The sequence below is a fragment of the Canis lupus genome, chromosome 12, assembly GCF_011100685.1.
Source record: "Canis lupus familiaris isolate Mischka breed German Shepherd chromosome 12, alternate assembly UU_Cfam_GSD_1.0, whole genome shotgun sequence".
In the NCBI taxonomy this organism is placed as follows: domain Eukaryota; kingdom Metazoa; phylum Chordata; class Mammalia; order Carnivora; family Canidae; genus Canis; species Canis lupus.
Window position 1 is genome coordinate 6,424,523 of NC_049233.1, and position 20,138 is coordinate 6,444,660.

Sequence of the window (20,138 nt, forward strand, 5' to 3'; positions counted from 1 at the left end):
TCGGGCTTCCTGCGTGGAGCCTGCTTCTCCCTCTGCTTCTGTCTCTGCCTCTCTCTCTCTCTCTCTCTCTGAATGAATAAATAAATAAATCTTAAAAATAAAATAAAATAAAATAAAATGACTCGGGCAGCCTGGGTGGCTCAGCGGTTTAGCGCCGCCTTCAGCCCAGGGCGTGATCCTGGAGATCAGGGATCGAGTCCCACGTCGGGCTCCCTTGTATGGAGCCTGCTTCTCCCTCTGCCTGTCTCTTTCTCTCTCTCGCTCCCTCTCTCTCATGAATAAATAAATAGATAAATTCTTTAAAAAAAGAATTAAAATGACTGGTACTGAATGTAAAGAGCTCTCAGTAAAAGATGCTCTCCTTTAGTTAACAGTAGTGGCATACTAGCTCTCAACACTGGGAGTGTATTGCTCTAAATAGTGATTCTTGGGGCACCTGGATGACTCAGTTGGAAGAGCGTGTGACTCTTGATCTCAGGGTCCTGGGTTTGAGCCCTACATTGGGTGTAGAGATTACTAAAAAAATAAAAATAAAGAAATATATAATAAAATAGTGGTTCTCAATTGGGGGCAATTTTGTCCTCCCAGGGAACATTTGGCAACACCTGCAGATATTTTTGGTTGTCACACGTGTGAGGGGATACTATCTAGTGGGTAGAGGTCACAGATGCTGCTGCATCCTCTAATGCAGGGAACAGCTCCATACAGGACAGAATTTTCCAGTCCAAAATGTCAATAGTCCTAAAACGGAAAAAAATCCTGGAGCTTTCTTAAATGAGGATTCTTCTTACTATGTTATGGACCAATAGGAGGAAGTGCTTTCCAAAAAGTATGAGAGAAGCAGAGTGATACATGAAGCTGGAAAGAGATTCTTTCTGCAATTAAATGCAGGAGCAAAATGAGGCTTCAAAATGAGGCTTCAAATGAGGTTTCAAAAATTAGAAACTAGGGACGTGCAGAGAGGAGGGGATCATGAGAAGTAATAGCATACATCAGTAAGAGGGTTAAGCAAGAACAAAGGCAGTATATAATAAAAAGCTAAAACAAGTCACAAACACATGCACAATAATTGATCCATGCAACCCACCCTCCCCCAAGAATAGTTGTAAATAATACTCAAGAACCCTGAAAAGGTAAGCAAAACCAACAGAATCAACAGGCAGGAAGAAGGGGAGCTATCGTCGGGAGCATGGTCCCTCTCTTTCTCTTCTTCCTGGCACAGTTCAGTTTAACTTGCGGTACAATGTTCCCATCCCAACAGGTGACCATGAATCGACCGTACAGATGGAGGAGTGCCTGCGGCGGCCTATCTTACTTAAAGTCTTAGGGTCCTTGTAAAGGAAGTAGATATGCTTAGAGATGAAAGGCAGGGAGAGGAAGTGCAGAAGCATATGGGAGATTTGGAAGATCAAGTTCAGGTAACTCAGCTCCTTGAACTGCTCTTTGATGATCCCGTTGATGAGTATGACCATGGAGAAGTTGATGAGCTCATAGGTGATGATCCACACAGCATAACACAGCAGCCCCACGTAGTTGTTCGTGCGGATGCAATAGAGAAGGAACACGCTGAACAGGATGGTCATGGTAGATAAGACAATGCTGATAGACTTCTTCTGGATCATGATCCAAGATATTACCTCTGATTTTGTGTCCATGTAGATGTCGATTTTTTCCTCGTAGCCAATGGATGTAATGTGGTTCAAGTCAAAGATGAGGAACTGGATGGTGTTAAGGACAGAGAAGATGCCCACCAGAAGAGAGATCGTCTTGTTCATTTGATATGTGTTTTACCACAGCATCTGCTACAGAAAAAAAAAAAAAAATGGAGATGCATCACAAGATGGTAGAGTTAGCCCTAGAGAAATTCCTTGAGCCACTGTTGTAAATGGGAAAGCTAAAAGTAAGTTGGTTTATGGACAGGCAATGGGCCCAAGGTCAAGGGACATAGCATCTGGCCCCAGCTCTGGCCTAACTAGCTATGGGTGACCAAGTTACTGGCAAGTGAGGGCATCATTGGCCCAAGACACTCCTTAGGGAGCTCCCAGCTCTGCTATTTCAGAGGCAGCTATGCTTTATTTATTTATTTTTTGACCATTATAAAAGTTTAACAAAAAAGTTCACTATGAAAATGCAAGTGGGGCAGCCCTGGTGGCCTGCGGTTTAGCGCCACCTTCCCCCGGGGGTGTGATCCTGGAGATCCCGGATAGAGTCCCACGTCGGGCTACCTGCCTGGAGCCTGCTTCTCCCTCTGCCTGTGTCTCTGCCTGTGTCTCTGCCTCTCTCTCTCTCTCTCTCTCTCGAATAAATAAATAAAATCCTTTTTTTAAAAAAAGAAAAAAAATGCAGGCGACCTGATTCTTGTATTGTAGTAAAACAGATACTATGAACAGGGGACATGTGGAAGCAGTTGATTTCTTCTGATGAACACACCCATTGTTTATACTCTTTCCAAGCCTTCTAACATAATGATGTTATTCCCTCGTATTACCACCATTCCGATATTGTTCTGTTGTCCACTAGTTGCCATCTCCACACATTCATCTATCACAAGATTCATGAATGGATCGAATCCTTGCAATATGCCTTGGACATGTCTGCCATCATTTAATTTCAATGATAATTTCTTGTCCATAAATTTTTTCAACTTGGGAGGTTGAGAGCTTTGCTCATAGCATTTACTCAGCGAGCTCAAAGATCGGCAGCTATGCTTTAAAGTGGCAAAAATTGTGTGCCCTTCAGTGCCAGGCTTGTGGGAATTAGGAAGCTCCTCTATCTGGAATGATGATGGAATCAGTTCTGGGCTCTTCTCTGGGATATTTGTTTCTCTGAAGTCAGAAAACTAGCATAGCTCCTCAAGGGACTGGAATCATCTCTGATTTTTTTTTTTTTTTTTGTCAGGAGCAATTGTTTTACTGTGATAAAATATACATAACATAAATTTTTACTATTTTACCCTTTTCAAGTGACATTAAGTACATTCACATTGTTGTGCAACCATCACCACCACCCACCTCCAGACATTTTAATATTCCCCAAGAAAAAATCCTGTACGTATCAAATGCTAACTCCTCATTCCCCTCCCTGCAGCCCTTGTTAACCACCATTCTACCTTCTATCTCTATGAGTTTCTTTCTTTCTTTCTTTTCTTAGTTTCTTTCTTTCTTTCTTTTTCTTCTTTTGCAGATGCCTCTATAAATGTCACTACTCTCAGTACCTCATATAAGTGCAATCATACAGTATCTGTCCTTTTGTGCCTAACCTGTTTCATTTAGCATAATGTTTTCAAGTTCATCCCAAGTATTTTTTGAAAGACTTATTTATATATACAAGAGAGAGAGGGTATAAGAGTGACAACTAGGGGGACGGACAAGTGGAAAGAATCTTCCAGTAGACTCCCCACTGAGCACAGAGCCTGATGCAGGGCTCCATCCCACAACCCATGAGATCATGACCTGAGCCTAAACCAACAGTAGGACGCTTAACTGACTGAGCCACCCTGGTACTTCCAATATTCGTATGCTTCATTCCCTACTATCCTCACAACTCTGTGTGACTCCAGAGTTTAGTCCTTGATCCACAAACCTCTTGCTGCACAGCAGGTCCAGGAGGATCCCAGGTGGGGTGTGGAAGAGGCCATGTGTTGGCTGGCAGAGAGCTGCACTGATCCTTCCCTGTCCCCACCAAACAAACCACACTTTGTCCCTGTTCACAGAGCAGCTTCCAGAGCAGCCACATTCCATGGTGTACCCTCCTTCACCTCTCAGAAAGAGGGCCCCAAACCACACGGGCTTATTCCTTGGTTTAAGATTGTTTTGCAGATTTCAAGCCATTGTCTTTATAAATCCCATTGGTTCTTTTTTTTTTTTTTTTAAGATTTTATTTATTTATTCATAGAGATGCAAGATGCAGAGAGAGAGAGAGGCAGAGACACAGGCAGAGGGAGAAGCAGGCTCCATGCAGAGAGCCCGATGTGGGACTCGATCCAGGGTCTCCTGGATCAGGCCCTGGGCTGCAGGCGGCACTAAACCGCTGCGCCACTGGGGCTGCCCCCCATTGGTTCTTTATTGCTGCTGCCCCAGCCTTGGTTTTAGCCTTTCCTGTAACACTGCCCTCCTGGTCACTGTAAAAACTGCCTAGATTCTCTTCCTGTCTCCAGTCGTATTCCTCTGGTGCCTTCTAGTCACCCAGCATTCACTCAGCAAACATCTATTGAGCATTAGCTATGTGCTGGGTACTGAGCTTGGTACTACAAATGCACAGGTAAAGAGTCTGGTGAGGAAGCTAGATAAAAAAACAACAAAAAAAGCAAAGCAAATGTTTAAAAAGATTTATTTATTTATGATGAGAGACACAGAGAGAGAGAGAGGGAGAGAGAGAGAGAGGTAGAGACATAGGCAGAGGGAGAAGCAGGTTCCATGCAGGGAGCCCAGTGTGGGACTCATCCCAGATCCTGGGATCACCCCCTGAGCCAAAGGCAGACACTCAACTGCTGAGCCACCCAGGCATCCCTAAAATTTTTTTAAAGAAAAGAAAATTTACAATGCCTTGTGATAAATGCTGTGGAGGAGGTGATCCAATGGCCTCAAGATGTAGCAAGATCTAATCCAGAATCACTGTATTGTACACCTGAAACTAATATAATATTCTATGTCAATTCAGTAGAATTAAAAGAAAAACTTTAAAAAGAAAAGATCTAATCCAGAATGGGAATCAGGGGGGAGGAGGCAATCATTAAGCTTGTGTCTTAGAGGATGTGGCCAATAACCAGGTGGAAAAGGGGGAGACTTCACCTCTGGCAAAGTGGACAGCATCCAGCTAGGCAGAGACAGGCAAAAGCCATTTGGGAAACAGCAAGTTTGATGTGGTTTAAGCAGAGGGGTAGGCTACAGGGGAAGGGAGGGTTCAGAAAAGTAAGGAGACTTACCTGCTATGTGGAAGTTTCTATGGAAGGCAATGAGAGGCCTGAAAGGGTTTTACAGATGTGTGTGTATGTGTGTGATGATCTGATTTGCATTTTAGAAAAATCTTTCTTGCTGGTTTAGGGACCATGGGTCAGAAAGGAGGCTGGAATGGAAGCAGGCAGAGCAGTTGAGAGACTTAAAGGAAATAGTGAAGCAACATGAGGTGTTGGGGCACTGCATTCTGAGCCTGGGGCATGGAAAAGGGCAGAGGGATAGAGAAGCTGACTCCCTGCTGAGCAGGGAGCCCAATGCAGGGCTTGCTCCTAGGACCTTAGGATCATGACCTGAACTGAAGGCAGAACTGAAGGCAACTGGATGAGCACCCAGGTGCCCTGTCTTTACTGTTTATTTTTTATTTATTTATTTATGATAGTCACAGAGAGAGAGAGAGAGAGAGAGAGAGAGAGAGAGAGAGAGGCAGAGACATAGGCAGAGGGAGAAGCAGGCTCCATGCACCGGGAGCCCGATGTGGGATTCGATCCCGGGTCTCCAGGATCGCGCCCTGGGCCAAAGGCAGGCGCCAAACCGCTAGCGCCACCCAGGGATCCCTGTCTTTACTGTTTAAAAGAGTGTCTTTAGGTTTGAATTTCTCCATGCTCTGTTGTAAATGAATCCAGTTCCTTTGGGAAAAGATTACCAACATCTGTTTTATGGCTTAGTTCTCCTCATCTCAGCCAAAATTTCTGAGCCACAGCTTTGGAACTATGAGTGGGGAGAATTATATTCTTCTGTCTTAGTGATACTCCTACATTAGGAGCTGAATGCTCTGTTTGGGAGGGAAGAGATCTGGATAAACAAAATGTAGTATACACGTGCAATGAAATATTACTCAACCTTAAAAAGGAAGAAAATTCTGACACATGCTACAACATGGATGAACCTTGAGGATGTTATGAGTGAAATAAACCAGTCAAAAAAGGACAAAAGTTGTTTGATTCCACTTACACGAGATAGCTAGAGTAGTCAATTCATAGAGACAGAAAGTAGGATGTTGGTTGCCAGGGGCTGAGGGGAGAGGATGGGAGCTATTGTTTTATGGTTATAGAGTTTCAGTTTTGCAAGATAAAAAGACTCCTGGAGATCTGTTGCATAACAATGTGAATGGACTTAACACTATTATACTCAAAACTTAAAAATGGTTATGATGGTAAATTTTATGTTATGTATATTTTACTACAATTTAAAAAATAAAATTATTTACATCTTAAGTGAAAATGAAGTAATCTTTTTCAGACATAGAAAAGCTGAAAGAATTAATCAGTAGTAGCCCTGCATTATGAGAAATGTTAAAGGAAGTCCTTCTGGCAGAAGAAAGATACCTGGTAGAAATCTGGATCTATACAAAGGAACAAATAACTGTGGAAATGGTAATATATGGGTAAATATAAAAATAGAAAATAAAGATGTTTTTCCTTGTTATTTAAAGCTCTTTGAAAGATAATTTAGGGGCACCTGGGTGGCTCAGTTGGTTAAGTGTCTGCTTTCTGCTCAGGTCATGATCCTAGAGTCCTGGGATTGAGTCCCACATCAGGCTCCCTGCTCAGGGGGGAGCCTGCTTTGCCCTCTCCTTCTGCCCCTCCCCCCGCTTGTGCTCTCTCTCAAATAAATAAATAAAATCTTTAAAAAAAGATAATTTAAGCAAAGATAATAACAATATATGATGAGGTTTGTAGAAGTGTAATATATAATAATGATAGCACAAATAGGAGAGGAAAATTGGAAGTATACTGTTATAAAGTTCTTATATTATATGTGAAGAGGCATTATATCACCTGAAAGTAGTCTGTGATAAGTTAAGGCTCTTTACATAAACTCTAGAACAGCCACTAAAATACACAATGAAGAATTACATAGATATTTGACAAAGGAGATAAAATGAAGCCATAGCAACATCAAATTAATCCAAAAGAAGGTAGGGACACCTGGGTGGCTCAGTGGTTGAGTGGCTGCCTTTGGCTCAGGGTGTGATCCTGGAGTCCTGTGATGGAGTCCTGCATTGAGCTCCCTGCATGGAGCCTACTTCTCCCTCTTGCCTGGGTCTCTACTTCTCTCTGTATGTCTCTCATGAATAAATAAATAAAACCTTAAGAAAAAATCCAAAAGAAGGTAAAAAAAAGGGGGAGGAAAAGAAACAGAGAATAGATAGGACAAATAGAAAACACATAATAAGATGACAACTAAATGTAAAAGACCTAAATACTTCAATAAAAAGCAGAGGTTGTAAGATTGGATAAAAAAGGAAGACCCAGGGACACCTGGCTGGTTCAGTCAGTAGAGTATGCAACTTTTGATTTCAGGGCTGTGAGTTTGAGCCCATGTTGGGGATAAGTTTACTTAAAAAATAGAAAAAGAAAAAAAGGAAGGGAGCCTGGGTGGTTAGGTCAGGTGAATGTCTGACTTCAGCTCAGGTCATGATTCCAGGTCTAGGATTGAGCCCCCCCATGTTGGGCTCCCTGCTCAGTAGGGAGCCTGCTTCTCCTCCCTCTGCCTGCTGCTCTCTCTGCTTATGCTCTCTCTTTCTCTCTGTCAAATAAATAAATAAATAAATAAATAAATATTTCAGCTAAATAAATAATTGTTGTTTTAACCTCCTAAATAAATAAATAAATAAACAAAAATAGTACATAAGAAAAAGGAAGACCCAACAATATACTGCCTATAGGAAGCATACTTTATATACAAAAACATCAATTGCCTAGAAAAAAAAAAGAGAGATGGGAAAAGATATACTATGTCAACACAAGTCAAAAGAATTTGATTTGTCAAATTCTCACTGGAGTGGCTGCATTAATATCAAATAAAGAAAATTTCAGGGCAAGGAATAATCTCAGGAATAAAGAAGTCATTTCATAATGATAAAGGATATAACAATTCCAAACGTTTATATACCCACTAATAGAGTTTCAAATTACTTGAAGCAAAAATGGATAGAATTATAAAGAGAAATAGATAAATCCATAATTATAGTCAGCAATTTCAATACACCTCTTTCAGTAATTAATAGAACAAGTACAGAAAATTAGAAAAGATATCAAAAGATTTGAACAGTACTATCAACCAACTTGATCTAAATGACATTTGAAGAACATTGCACCTAATAATAGCAGAATAAATATTCTTTCCAGGAGCACATGAAACAGTTACAAGATAGAACTTATTCCGGGTCATAAAGCTATTTTCAATAAATTTAAAATGATTTAAATAATAACTGTAGGGGGATCTCTGGGTGACTCAGTGGTTTAGTGCCTGCCTTCGGCCCAGGACATGATCCTGGAGTCCCGGGATCAAGTCCCACATCGGGCTCCCTGCATGGAGCCTGCTTCTCCCTCTGCCTGTGTCTCTGCCTCTCTGTGTCTCTCATGAAAAAATAAATAAAATCTTTAAAAAAAATCATAACTGTATATTCTCTGATCATATTGAAATTAAATTAGAAATTAATAATAGAAAGCTTTCTGAAAAATCCTCAAATATTGAAACAGAGTAGCACATTTATAGATAATCCATAGATCAAAGAAAAAATCAAAAGGAAATTAGAAAGTATTTTTAACTGACTGAAAATGAAATACAACATATCAAAATTTATGTGAAGCCATTAAGATAGCACTTGGGGGAAATTTTATAGTACCAAGTGCCTATATTAGAAAATAAGTAAGGTCTTCAATCAATTACCTCAGCTTCTACGTTAAGAAAAGTATAAAAAAGAAGAGCAAATTAAAGTAAGTAGAAGAAGGAAAATAATAAAGATCACAGTGGAAATCAATGAGACATAAGACAGAAAAAGGGAGAGATAAAATCAATGAAACCAAAATTTGGTATCATTAAAAATCTAAAACCTCTAGTTAGACTGATCAGAAAAGAAAAAGAGGAAAAAACACAAATTAACAAAATCAGAAATGAGAGCAGTGACTTCACTGTATATTCTATGGATCATAAGGGAATATTATGAACAGCTTTATGGCAATTAACTTGACAACTTAGATAAAACGGGCAAATTAAAAGACACAAACTAGAGGCAGTTGTGTAGCTCAGTCAGTTAAACATCTGCCTTCAGTTCAGATTGTGATCCCATGGTTCTAGGATAGAACCCTGAGTCCGGCTCTGTGCTTAGTAGGGAGCCTGTGTCTCCCTCTGCCCCTTCCCTTGCTTGTGCTTTCTCTCTCTTTAAAACAATAAATAGAAAAAGAAAGAAAGAAAGAAAGAAAGAAAGAAAGAAAGAAAGAAAGAAAGAAAGAAAGAAAGAAAGAAAGAAAGAAAGAAAATCTTTAAAAAAAGACATAAACTAGTAAAGCTTACTCAAGAAAAAATAGATGACGCTTGTAGTCCTATATCTGTTTTTGTTTGTTTGTTTTAAAGATTTTATTTATTTATTCATGAGAGACAGAGAGAGAGAGAGGGAGGGAGAGGCAGAGAGAGACACAGGCAGAGAGAGAAGCAGGCTCCATGCAGGGAGCCCAATGTGGGACTGGATCCAGGGCTCTAGGATCATGCCCCAGGCCGAAGGCAGGTGCTAAACCACTGAGTCACCCAGGGATCCCTGTTTGTTTGTTTTTAAATTGAATTTGTAATTTAATACTTCCCACAAAGAAAATTTACTGCTGAATCCCACCAAGTATTTAAGGAAGAAATACATACCGATTATATATAAACTTTTAAAGAAAATTGAAAAGGAAGAAATACTTTCTATTAAGCAATCATGACTCTGATACCAAAATTTAATGAAGACATTATAAGAAAAGAAAACTATGACAGATATCCCCTATGAACATCGATTAAAAAATTCTAACCAAAATTGAACAAATTGAATCTCACACTTTATAAAAAAGATTATACACCATGACCAAGTAGAGTTTATTCCAGGAATATTCATGTTGACTTTTTTTTTTTAAGATTTTATTTATTTATTCATGAGAGACACAAAGATAGAGGCAGAGATACAGACAGATGTGGGTGGGACTCTATCCCCAGGCCCGGGATCAGGCCCTGAGCCAAAGGCAGACGCTCAATCGCTGAGCCACCCAGGTGTCCCATCATGTTTGGTTTAATGTTTGAAAATATATCGAAATAATTTACCATATTAATAATCTAAAAAATAAAAGACCATGTGATCATGTCATGCAGAAAAAACATTTGACAGTATGAAACATTTGTTTGTGATTTTAAACATCTTTAGCAAACTAGGAATAGAAGAGAACTTTCTCAGGAGGCTTGGGTGTCTCAGCAGTTGAGTGTCTGCCTTTGGCTCAGGGTGTGATCCTCCAGTCCCGGGACTGAGTCCCACATCAGGCTCCCTGCCTGGAGCCAGCTTCTCCCTCTGCCTCTGTCTCTGCCTCTCTCTCTCTGTCTCTCATGAATAAATACATTAAAAAAAATTTAAAGAGAACTTTCTCAACTTGATATAAGACATCTATGAAAAGTCTACAGCTAACACCTAAATTAATGGAGAAAGACTGAATGTTTCCCCTCTAAAATCCAGAACAAAACAATAATGTCCCTTCTTGGGATGCCTGGCTGGCTCAGTCAGTGGAGTGTGCAACTCTTGATGTTGGGGTTGTGGGTTCAAGATCCATGTTTGGTGTAGAAATTACTTAAAAAATAAAATCTTTAGGGGCAACTTGGTGGCCAGTTAGTTAATCATCTGATTCTTGACCTCAGCTCAGGTCTTGATCTCAGGATTGTGAGTTCAGGCCTAACATGGAGCCTACTTTAAAATCAATTAATCAATCATCTTAAAAAAAAAAAAATAATGTCCCTTCTCTCTACTTCTACTCAACATTGTCCTGGGAAATGCTAGCCTGTATAGTAAGGCAAGAGGAGGAAGCAGTAAAACTGTCATTATTTGCAGACAATAGTGATTGACTACGCAGAAAATCTACAAAAATGTTACTTGACCTAATACATGAGTTTAGCAGTATTGGAGGATAAAAGATCAATGTACAAAAAATAATTTTATTTCTATATCCTAACAACAATCAGAATTGAAATTTAAGAAGTAATACCATTTACAATAGCATAAAAGATAGATAAATCTGACAAAAGATGTGAAAGACTTGTGAGCATTGAAAACTACAAAGTATTGCTGAGAGAAATTAAAGAAGACTTAGTGAATGAAGAGAGATACTGCTCTCATGGGTTAGAAGACTCAATACTGTTAAGATGTCAATTCTTCCCCAATTGATCTACAGAGATTTAATGTAATCCCAATCAAATTCCTAGCAGGCATTTAAAAAAAAAAAAGGTTTTATTTTAATTTTTATTTTTTTTTTGAGAGAGAGGCAGAACACAAGCAGGAGGAGGGGCAGAGGGAGAGGGAGAGGCAGACTTCTCGCTGAGCATGAGGCACGATGTGGGGTTCTATCCTATGACCCCAAAGTCAGACCCCCAAACTGACTGGACCTCAGCACCCCACAGCAGGTTTTTAAAAAATTTTTTTGAAGATTTAATTTATTTAATTGACAGAGAGAGTGAGCAAGCACAAGCAGGAGGAGCAGCAGGTAGAAGGAGAGGGAGAAGCAGTCTCCCCCCTGCCCCCCAGCAAAGAGCCCATTGCAGGGTTCAATCCCAGGGTCCCTGGATCATGACCTGAGCCAAAAGCAGATGCTTAACCAACTGAGCCACCCAGGAGCCCCAGGAGGCATTTTTTTTTAAATAAAAATTTTAAGCTCATTCTAAATTCATATGGAAATGTAAAGGACCTAGAATAGTCAAAACAATTTTGAAAAAAAAAAAAATACAGTTAGGGGATGCCTGGGTGGCTCAGAGGTTGAGTGCCTGTCTTTGGCTTGGGGCGAGATCCTGAAGTCCCAGGATTGAGTCTCACATCGAGCTTTCTGCATGGAGCCTGCTTCTTTCTCTGCCTATGTCTCTGCCTCTCTCTCTGTCTCTCATGAATAAATAAATAAAATCTTAAAAAAATATAGTTGGAGGGATGTGATTTAAAAACTTATAAAGCTACCATAATCAAGGCAGTGTGGCATTCGCATAAAGACAGACAAATAGATCAACAGAATAAAATAGGATCCAGAAATAGATATGTGTGTCTGTATCAATTCAGTAGAGAAAGGATAAACTTTGTAACAATTAGTGTTGGAACAATCAGATATCCAGGAGCAAAAAAAGTGAACTTTGATCTATATCTCTCACCATATATAGAAAAAAATAACTCAAAAGAGATGTTTGGCTGGTTCAGTCTGTAGAACATGCAGCTCTTGATCTCAGGGTTATAAGTTTGAGCTCCATGTTGGGTGTAGAGATTGCTTAAAAATAAAATCTTTTTTAAAAAGAGAGAAAACCTTTATGATCTTGAGATAGGCAAAGATTTCCTGTATATGATAAACAAAAGTGAGATCCATAAAAGAACAAATTGTTCAATTGGACTTCACTGAAATTATAAATCTCTGCTTTTCACAAGACACTAAGTAAATGAAAAGACAAGGCACAAATGGGGAAAAAATGTACTAATCATATATCTGGTAAAGAACTTATTTTTTTTTAATTTTTTTATTTATTTATGATAGTCATAGAGAGAGAGAGAGAGACAGAGAGAAGCAGAGACATAGGCAGAGGGGAAGCAGGCTCCATGCACTGGGAGCCCAACGTGGGATTCGATCCTGGGTCTCCAGGATCACGCCCTGGACCAAAGGCAGGCGCCAAACCGCTGTGCCACCCAGGGATCCCTGGTAAAGAACTTATATCCAGATAACATAAAGAACTTCCAAAACTCAATAATAAAAAACAAACAACCTCTTTTTTTTTTTTTTTTAAGTAAGCTCCATGCTCAATGTAGGATTTGAACTCATGATCTACTCATGTAGATCAAGGGTTGCATGCTCTACCAATCAAGCCAGTCAGGTGTCCCCACATCCTAATTTTAAATTTGTTTTTATTTTTATATATTTTTTAAATATTTTATTTATTTATTCATGAGAGACACGCACAGAGGGAGAGAGGCAGAGACACAAGCAGAGGGAGAAGCAGGCTCCAGGCAGGGAGCCTGATGTGGGACTCGATCCCGGGACCAAGATCACTCCCTGAGCTGAAGGCAGACCCTCAACCTCTGAGCCACCCAGGTGTCCCAAAGATTTAATTTATTTATTTGAGAAAGAAAGCACGAATGGAGAGGGACAAAGGAAGAGGGAGAATCAGGCTTCCTGAGCTCAGAGCCTGACATGGGGCTCAATCCCGGGACTCCAGGATCATGACCTGGGCTGATGGCAGATGCTTAACCAAATGAGCCACCCCAGTGCCCCAACCTCATTTTTTTAAATGGACAAAAGAGGAATACCTGGCTGGCTTAGTTGGAAGACCGTATGACTCTTGATCTCAGCGTTGTGAGTTCAAGCCCCACATGTGTGTAGGGATTACATTAACAAATAAACAAACATGGACAAACAAAAAAATAACATGGACAAAAGATTTGAGCAGACACCTTACCAAAAAAGATAGGATGCTAAATAAGCACATGAAAAGATGCTCAACATCATTCTCCGTGAGAAAAATGCAAGTTAAAAACTATGATGAGATACCACTATATACCCATTAGAATGGCTAAGATGAAAATTTATTGTCTGTACTAAGTGCTTGCAAAGATGTGAAGGGACTGAAATTCTTATACACTGCCAAGGGGAATAGAAAATGGTACAGCCACTCTGGAAGAAAGTTTGCCATTTTCTTAAGAAGTTAAAATGGTATTCATGCAAGATAAATGAAATCTTAAGTCCATACAAAGTCTTGTACACAATTGTTTATAGAGTTCTTATTCATAACTGCCCCAAACTTCAAATCAGTAGATGTTCTTCAATGGGCAAATGGATAAGTAAACCATGGTATATTCATGCCATGGCATACTACTCAGGAATAAAGAATGAACTCTCAATATACCTAACAACACAGATGAAAAACTTTAAAACATTTTATTTATTTATTTTAGAGAAAGAGAGAGCGAGAACAGGCATGTGTGAGCAGGGGAAGGAGCAGAGAAAGAGGTACGTGCTGACTCTGTGCTGAGGACTTGGAGCCTGACAGGGGGCTTGATCCTATGACCCTGAGATCATGACCTGAACTGAAATCAAGAGTCAGACACTTAACAGACTGGGCCACCTAGGTACCCCACAACATAAGTGAGTCTTTTTTTTTCTTTAAAGATTTTATATATTCATAAAAGACACACAGAGATAGGGGCAGAGACGTAGGCAGAGGGAGAAGCAGGCTCCCTGCAGGGAGCCTGATGCAGGACTTGATCCCAGGACCCCAGGATCATAACCTGAGCTGAACACAGACGCTCAACCACTGAGCCACCCAGGTGCCCCAACATGAGTGAATCTTACAGGTATCAGGCTAAGTGAAAGAAACTAGACAAAAAAAAGAGTGCATGCTATATGATTCCATTTATGTAAGATTTTAGAAAAATGCAAACTAATATATAATGACATCGACTCAGTGCCTTGAGATGGTAGAGGGTGGTTCAGGAACGGGAGGGAGGCAGGGATTAAGAGGAAACTTTTGGGGGTGATATGTTTAGGAATTCAGTTGTGACTGTTTCACTGGAATATACTTATATCAAAACTTATTAAACTATATATTCTAAACGTGCAGTTTATTATGTTAAATATACTTCAGAAAGCTATTAAATAAACAGACACTTAACATAATGCCTAATGTTTGAAGCAGAAATTTGCTCAATTTGTCTTCCATCCTGGTTTAAACTGCTTCTGACAGTTTCTGAAACTGAATACAAAGTGATGTTTGATGATCTATGACAATGTGTAGTCTTGTGCTGTCTTGGTTTATTAAGTCATCAGTGGGGATTTCATTTCTTATACTAAACTACAAAATCCTCAAGATTAGGCTTTGTATCTTGTACTTTTTTGTATTCTCCCACTAAATCCAGCATAGTTACAGACAGAAAAGTTTAACAAATGACTTTTGGTTAACCAAGTGCATTTTGCACTCTTTGACAAATGTGGGGAGGGAGGGAGGACTCAGAGAAAATGAAGAATGATTTTCTCTATTTTTATTCTTTTATTTATCTGGAATATAGCATAGAGGACATAGGGGGAAAGACCGTGACACAAAGCTACCCCAAGGCACCGCAAGGTTGAATAAGAGAGCCGACATATACCAAGGTGAAAGGATTGCCAGACCGCAAGGCAGCCTAATTTTATTCCCTTGCCCTCTTTATTTTGACTTCTAAGGTGGTGCTGACCAGAAAAGCAAGGAGGAACTCAAGGGGCAGCTTGATATATAACAATATCCTTTCACTAACTGCCCTCAATGAGCAGGTGGTCCCAGTTGTGATTATAATGACATTCCTCTCCACATTTCCCCCAAAAGGTGGCAGTTCTCTACAGCTGAACAGATCAGCAAAACTGGAAGAGACAGAGCTAGAACTATCATCAGAATCTGGGATTCCTGCCTGTGTGGGGAGAGATAAGGGCAAACATTATTCACTATAGCGGTGGGTAAAGTTGACGATCTTTGATTTCAGTCGTAGGAACTCTCCATTGCCTGTAGAAATACGTCTATTGTAGGAGATTATAGTGCCCTGGCTTTGACTTTTATAGATTATGTGGGCATAGGAGATGACATAGAATAGCCAGAAACAGTGCATGAATATACGGGACAGCAAGCCAAACCAGCGTACAGCTCTGACCTCTTCAGTGACAGAGTCATTGTTGGTAAGGATTTGTACTACAATGTTTACAGTTTCATAGAAAATGATCCAGATGATGTAGGTCACCAAGCCCCTGTATATTTGGGCATATACTGAGTATAGGAGGAAGCAGCTGATGATGATGGTAACGAAAGACAGGAAGAAGACAATACTGAAAGTCCAGCAGATGATGAACTGCTCTACCATGTCACTTGCACTCTGGGTCTGTAGGTCATTGTCAATGCAGTCATTCCTCCTTATGTACTTCTGTTCAAAGATAAGGTACATGTCGGTGGCCACAATGGTAAAGACCCCTGATAACACGGTGCCCATCCTGGCATTCATCCCAAACCAACGCTGCTGTCTCATGTTGAGATTTTCTGTGAAGACAAATAGTACAGAAGACAAATAGCAGGAGAATTCTGATTCCTGCCAATGCGGTAAATTATCAGACTTTCTGCCTCCAGCCCCAAAATTCACCCTGGAAAAACAATAGAGAGAAATATGGAAACTAGGAAATAAACAGCTTTGGGAAGACAGAAGACTTTAAAAATGCTTGGGAGTGTGAATGAGGAGGAGGGAGTCTGGGGCTGGTGGCAAGGAGCAGATAAATGAGAGAAGTGGTTCTCAACCCTGGCTTCACATTAGAATCGCTGAAAGCACCCATGCCAGGATCCCTGGGTGGCTCAGCGGTTTAGCACCTGCCTTCAGCCCAGAGCGTGATCCTGGAGTCCCAGGATTGAGTTCCACATCAGGCTCCCTGCATGGAGCCTGCTTCTCCCTCTGTGTCTTTGCCTCTCTCTCTCTCTCTCTCTCTGTCTCTTATGAATAAATAAAATCTAAAAAAAAAAAAAAAAAAAAAAAAGAAAGAAAGAAAGTGCCCAGGCTCTGCCCCAGAACAATTAGAACATTTCCTGAGTTCGACCTAGAAATCAGTGTTTTTCAAAACTTCCTAGTGATTTGCATATGTAGCCAATATTGGAAAACCTGGAGTAGAAAAGGTAGTTTAAATTATGCTCTTATATTTTTCAGCATTCCCTTAGGCAACCATTGCTGTACCCTGATGAGGAAAATTGGCTGCACTTGCCAGACCTTGGGTGTCAGTGTCTCAGGAGAAAAATCAGCAGTACAATAGCCCTGCTGGCATGAAGAGTTGGTGAAAACAGGTGGACACCAACTGGCTTTCAGCAATCACTCCTGCACTACATATCAAAACTTAAAGAATACAAAGAAAGGTGTACTTTCAGGAGAAATTTAGAGCTGCAAGTATGGAATAGCCTAATAATAGAAAAGAAAAAGCAATAATGAGCTGCGGGTTCAACTAAAAAATTTAAGGAAAAACACCCAACCCAATAATAAGAACAACAAAAAATATTAGGGAAAAAATGAATAAGAAGAACAGGAATCATTGAAAAGGAAATAAAGTAGAGGGATTTCTGATTGGTTAGGTTAGGGGCCAACTTGCTTAAAACAACTAAAAATTCTTAATAAAATAGTTTTAAAATATTCTTTTTTTTAACAGAGAGTTTACGTATTTATTTGACACAGAGAACAAGCAAGCTGAGGGAGAAGCAGGCTCCCCGCTGAACAGGGAGCTTGATGCGGGGCTAGATCCCAGGACCCTGGGATCATGACCTGAGCTGAAGGCAGATGCTTAACTGTCTGAGCCACCCAGGTGCCCCTTAAGATATTCTTAAAAGCACAGAAGAGCTGACAAAGTACAAGGTAAGAAACCAATCTATCGGAGATGAGAAATGGGAAAGGTAAGCAAGCATGGAACTCAGTTTTGCTCTGAGATATTTACCAATCTGAGCAAACTCTATAGGCTAAGGACAAATGAAATCAAAGCGCAGATCCACCAAGGTGGGGAATCTATTAGGAAGCCTTCCTTGTATTAGTTGTGGCTCCCTGTGATTAAAGGTGAATCAGAAGTAAGCGGGACTGGCATCATCCCCTCAAGAGACTCAAGAAAGAGAACTTAATGCTACACTGAAAATAAGGGGAGAAACTCTCTTTGAGGCATTGGACCATAGCTAGCCTTTTTGTGGATTTGTAGCCCAAATTATATGAGGTATTCAAAGAAGTTTTTATGGGGCACCTGGGTGGCTCAGTTAGTTAAGTATCTGACTTTTTTTTTTTTAAAGATTTTATTTATTTATTCATGAGAGTCACAGAGAGAGGCAGAGACACAGGCAGAGGGAGAAGCAGGCTCCCCACAAGGAGCCCAATACAGGACTTGATCCCAGGACCCCGAGATCATGACCTGAGCCAAAAGCAGATGCTCAACCACGGAGCCATCCAGGTGCCCCAAGCATCTGACTCTTGACTTCAGCTCAGGGACAAGGGATCCAGCCCCATGTGGGACTCTGCCCTCCCCCTCTGCCACTCGCTCTCTCTCTCTCTGAAATAAATAAATAGAATCGTAAAAAAAAAATTTAAGTTACAAATCCAGTTTAAAGTAGTCCAGAGCTGAAATTGTCTCTAAGTTCCTGACAGAAGTAAACTCAAATCTTCTCTGGAGGAATTCATCTTTGTGTTGGTCCTCAAAGAATCTCCATCAGCACATTTTCAGGGATGATGACTACTACACAATAAAGAAGAACCAGCACACAAGGAACAAGGCACTGCAAATGAGAACCAGCAGAAATAGTGGACAGCAGAAACAGAACTGCAAACATATGAAATTATTTAACAGTTACAGTTAATACATTTTTCACATTAAAATTTTAATTTTATTTTTGATTATGGTAAAACACACATAAAATGTATCATCTTAACCATTTTTTAAAATTTTTATTTATTTATGATAGTCACACAGAGAGAGAGAGAGGCAGAGACACAGGCAGAGGGAGAAGCAGGCTCCATGCACCGGGAGCCCGACGTGGGATTCGACCCTGGGTCTCCAGGATTGCGCCCTGGGCCAAAGGCAGGCGCCAAACCGCTGCGCCACCCAGGGATCCCCATCTTAACCATTTTTTAGAAGTTCACTTATTTATTTTAGTAATCTCTACATCCAATGTGGGGCCATCCAAAAATCAAGAGTTGCATTCTCTTCTAACAGAACCACCCTGGTGCCCCACCATTTTAATCATTTTGTAAAAAGATTTAATTAACTAATTAATTTTTTGACAGAGAATGAGAGAGAGAGAGCACAAGCAGGCGGAGTAGCAGGCAGAAGGAGAAGCAGACACCCCACCCCTGGCTGAATAGGGAGCCTGATGCAGAGCTAGATCCCAGGACTCTGAGATCATAACCTGAGCTGAAGGCAGATGCTTAATCTACTGAGCCACCCAGGCACTACCCTTTTTTTTTTTTTTTTTAATATTTCTTTATTTCTTTTAGATAGAGCACAAGCACATAGGGTGGGGCAGAGGGAGAGAGGGGAGAGAAAGAGAGAGAAGCAGACTCCCCACTGAGCACAGAGCCCCACGCAGAGCTTAATTCCACAACCCCGAGACCAGGACTGGAGCCAAAATCAAGAGTCAGATGCTTAATTGACTGAGTCACCCAGGCTCCCTTAACCATTTTTTTAAGTGTGCAGTTCAACAGTGTTAACTATATTCACATTGCTATGCAGCCAATTTCTAGAACTTTTTCATCTTGCAAAACTGAAACTCTATACCCATTAAACAACTCCCTATTTCCCCTCTCCCACAATCTCTGGCAACCACCATTCTACTTTTTTTTTTCCTGTTAAGTTGGCTCCACACCCAATGTGGAGCTTGAACTCATGACCCTGAGATTCAGAGTCATATACTTTACTGACTGAACCAGCCATCTGCTTTTTGTTTCTATGAATTTTACTACTCTGGATATAGTATGTAATATACCTGGATGTGATAGATCCAAAGTAGTAAAGTGAAATGATACAGTATTTGTCTTTTTGTTTCTGGCTTATTTTATTTAGCATAATTTCTTCAAGGTTCCACTATGTTATAGCTTTTATCAGAATTCCCTTTGATTACAACATTTATATAAGTAAAAGGCAATATTGAAAATATATGTGGAAATAGGAGACCACAGAAAATAACCTAGCAGAGAGAGAACCAGACAGAATTTCTAGAGATGAAAAACTTAAGACCTGAAATTAAAATTTCCATGGGCATATTTGGTAGCAGATTGGACACAGGTGAAACTGTAATTAGTTAAGCAGAAGACAGGTCAGGAGACCTTATCCAGACTGTAATACAGAGAGACAAAAACATAGAGAAAGCGGATGAGAAGTTAAGAGACATAAAGAATATAATAAGATTAGAGAGAGGAAGAGAGGGAGAGAGAGAAGAAGGAGGATGAAGAAGAGGAAAAGGAGAAGAAGGGGAAGGGGAAGAAAGGAGGAGGAGGAAGGGAGGAAAGGGAAAATAGGATAGTATATTTGAAGAGGTAATACCTGAGAGTGATATTGTGATTTATTATAAGAAATATATATTTAAGGTGCCTGAGTGGCTCAGTTCGTTAAGCGTCCAACTCTTGGACTCCTGGTTTTGGCTCAGGTCATGATCTCAGGGGTGTGAGATGGAGCTTAAGATTCT

At 40.3% G+C, this 20,138-nt stretch overlaps 2 protein-coding genes across 6 annotated transcripts in view; both read right to left on the reverse strand.

The window, feature by feature from the left end:
• Positions 1–212: 212 nt before the first annotated feature.
• TMEM217 (transmembrane protein 217) overlaps positions 213–20,138 on the reverse strand; it is a 49,573-nt gene continuing 29,647 nt past the window's right edge. Inside the window, exon 2 of one of the 5 annotated variants that reach the window (XM_038553914.1) lies at positions 213–1,802. In XM_038553914.1, coding sequence (XP_038409842.1) covers positions 1,224–1,775 — 552 coding nt within the window. In that variant the 5' untranslated portion in view covers positions 1,776–1,802 and the 3' untranslated portion in view covers positions 213–1,223. Of the gene's footprint in view, positions 1,803–14,955; positions 16,091–20,138 lie in introns of those variants that run through there. The other 4 variants (XM_038553913.1, XM_038553912.1, XM_038553911.1 and 1 more) reach the window with 4 other exon arrangements.
• Positions 2,357–2,819, reverse strand: LOC111098242 (small nuclear ribonucleoprotein G-like). Its single transcript, XM_038553915.1, has one exon. It carries the CDS (start codon positions 2,630–2,632, stop codon positions 2,438–2,440), a length of 195 nt encoding a protein of 64 aa, XP_038409843.1. The 5' UTR covers positions 2,633–2,819; the 3' UTR covers positions 2,357–2,437.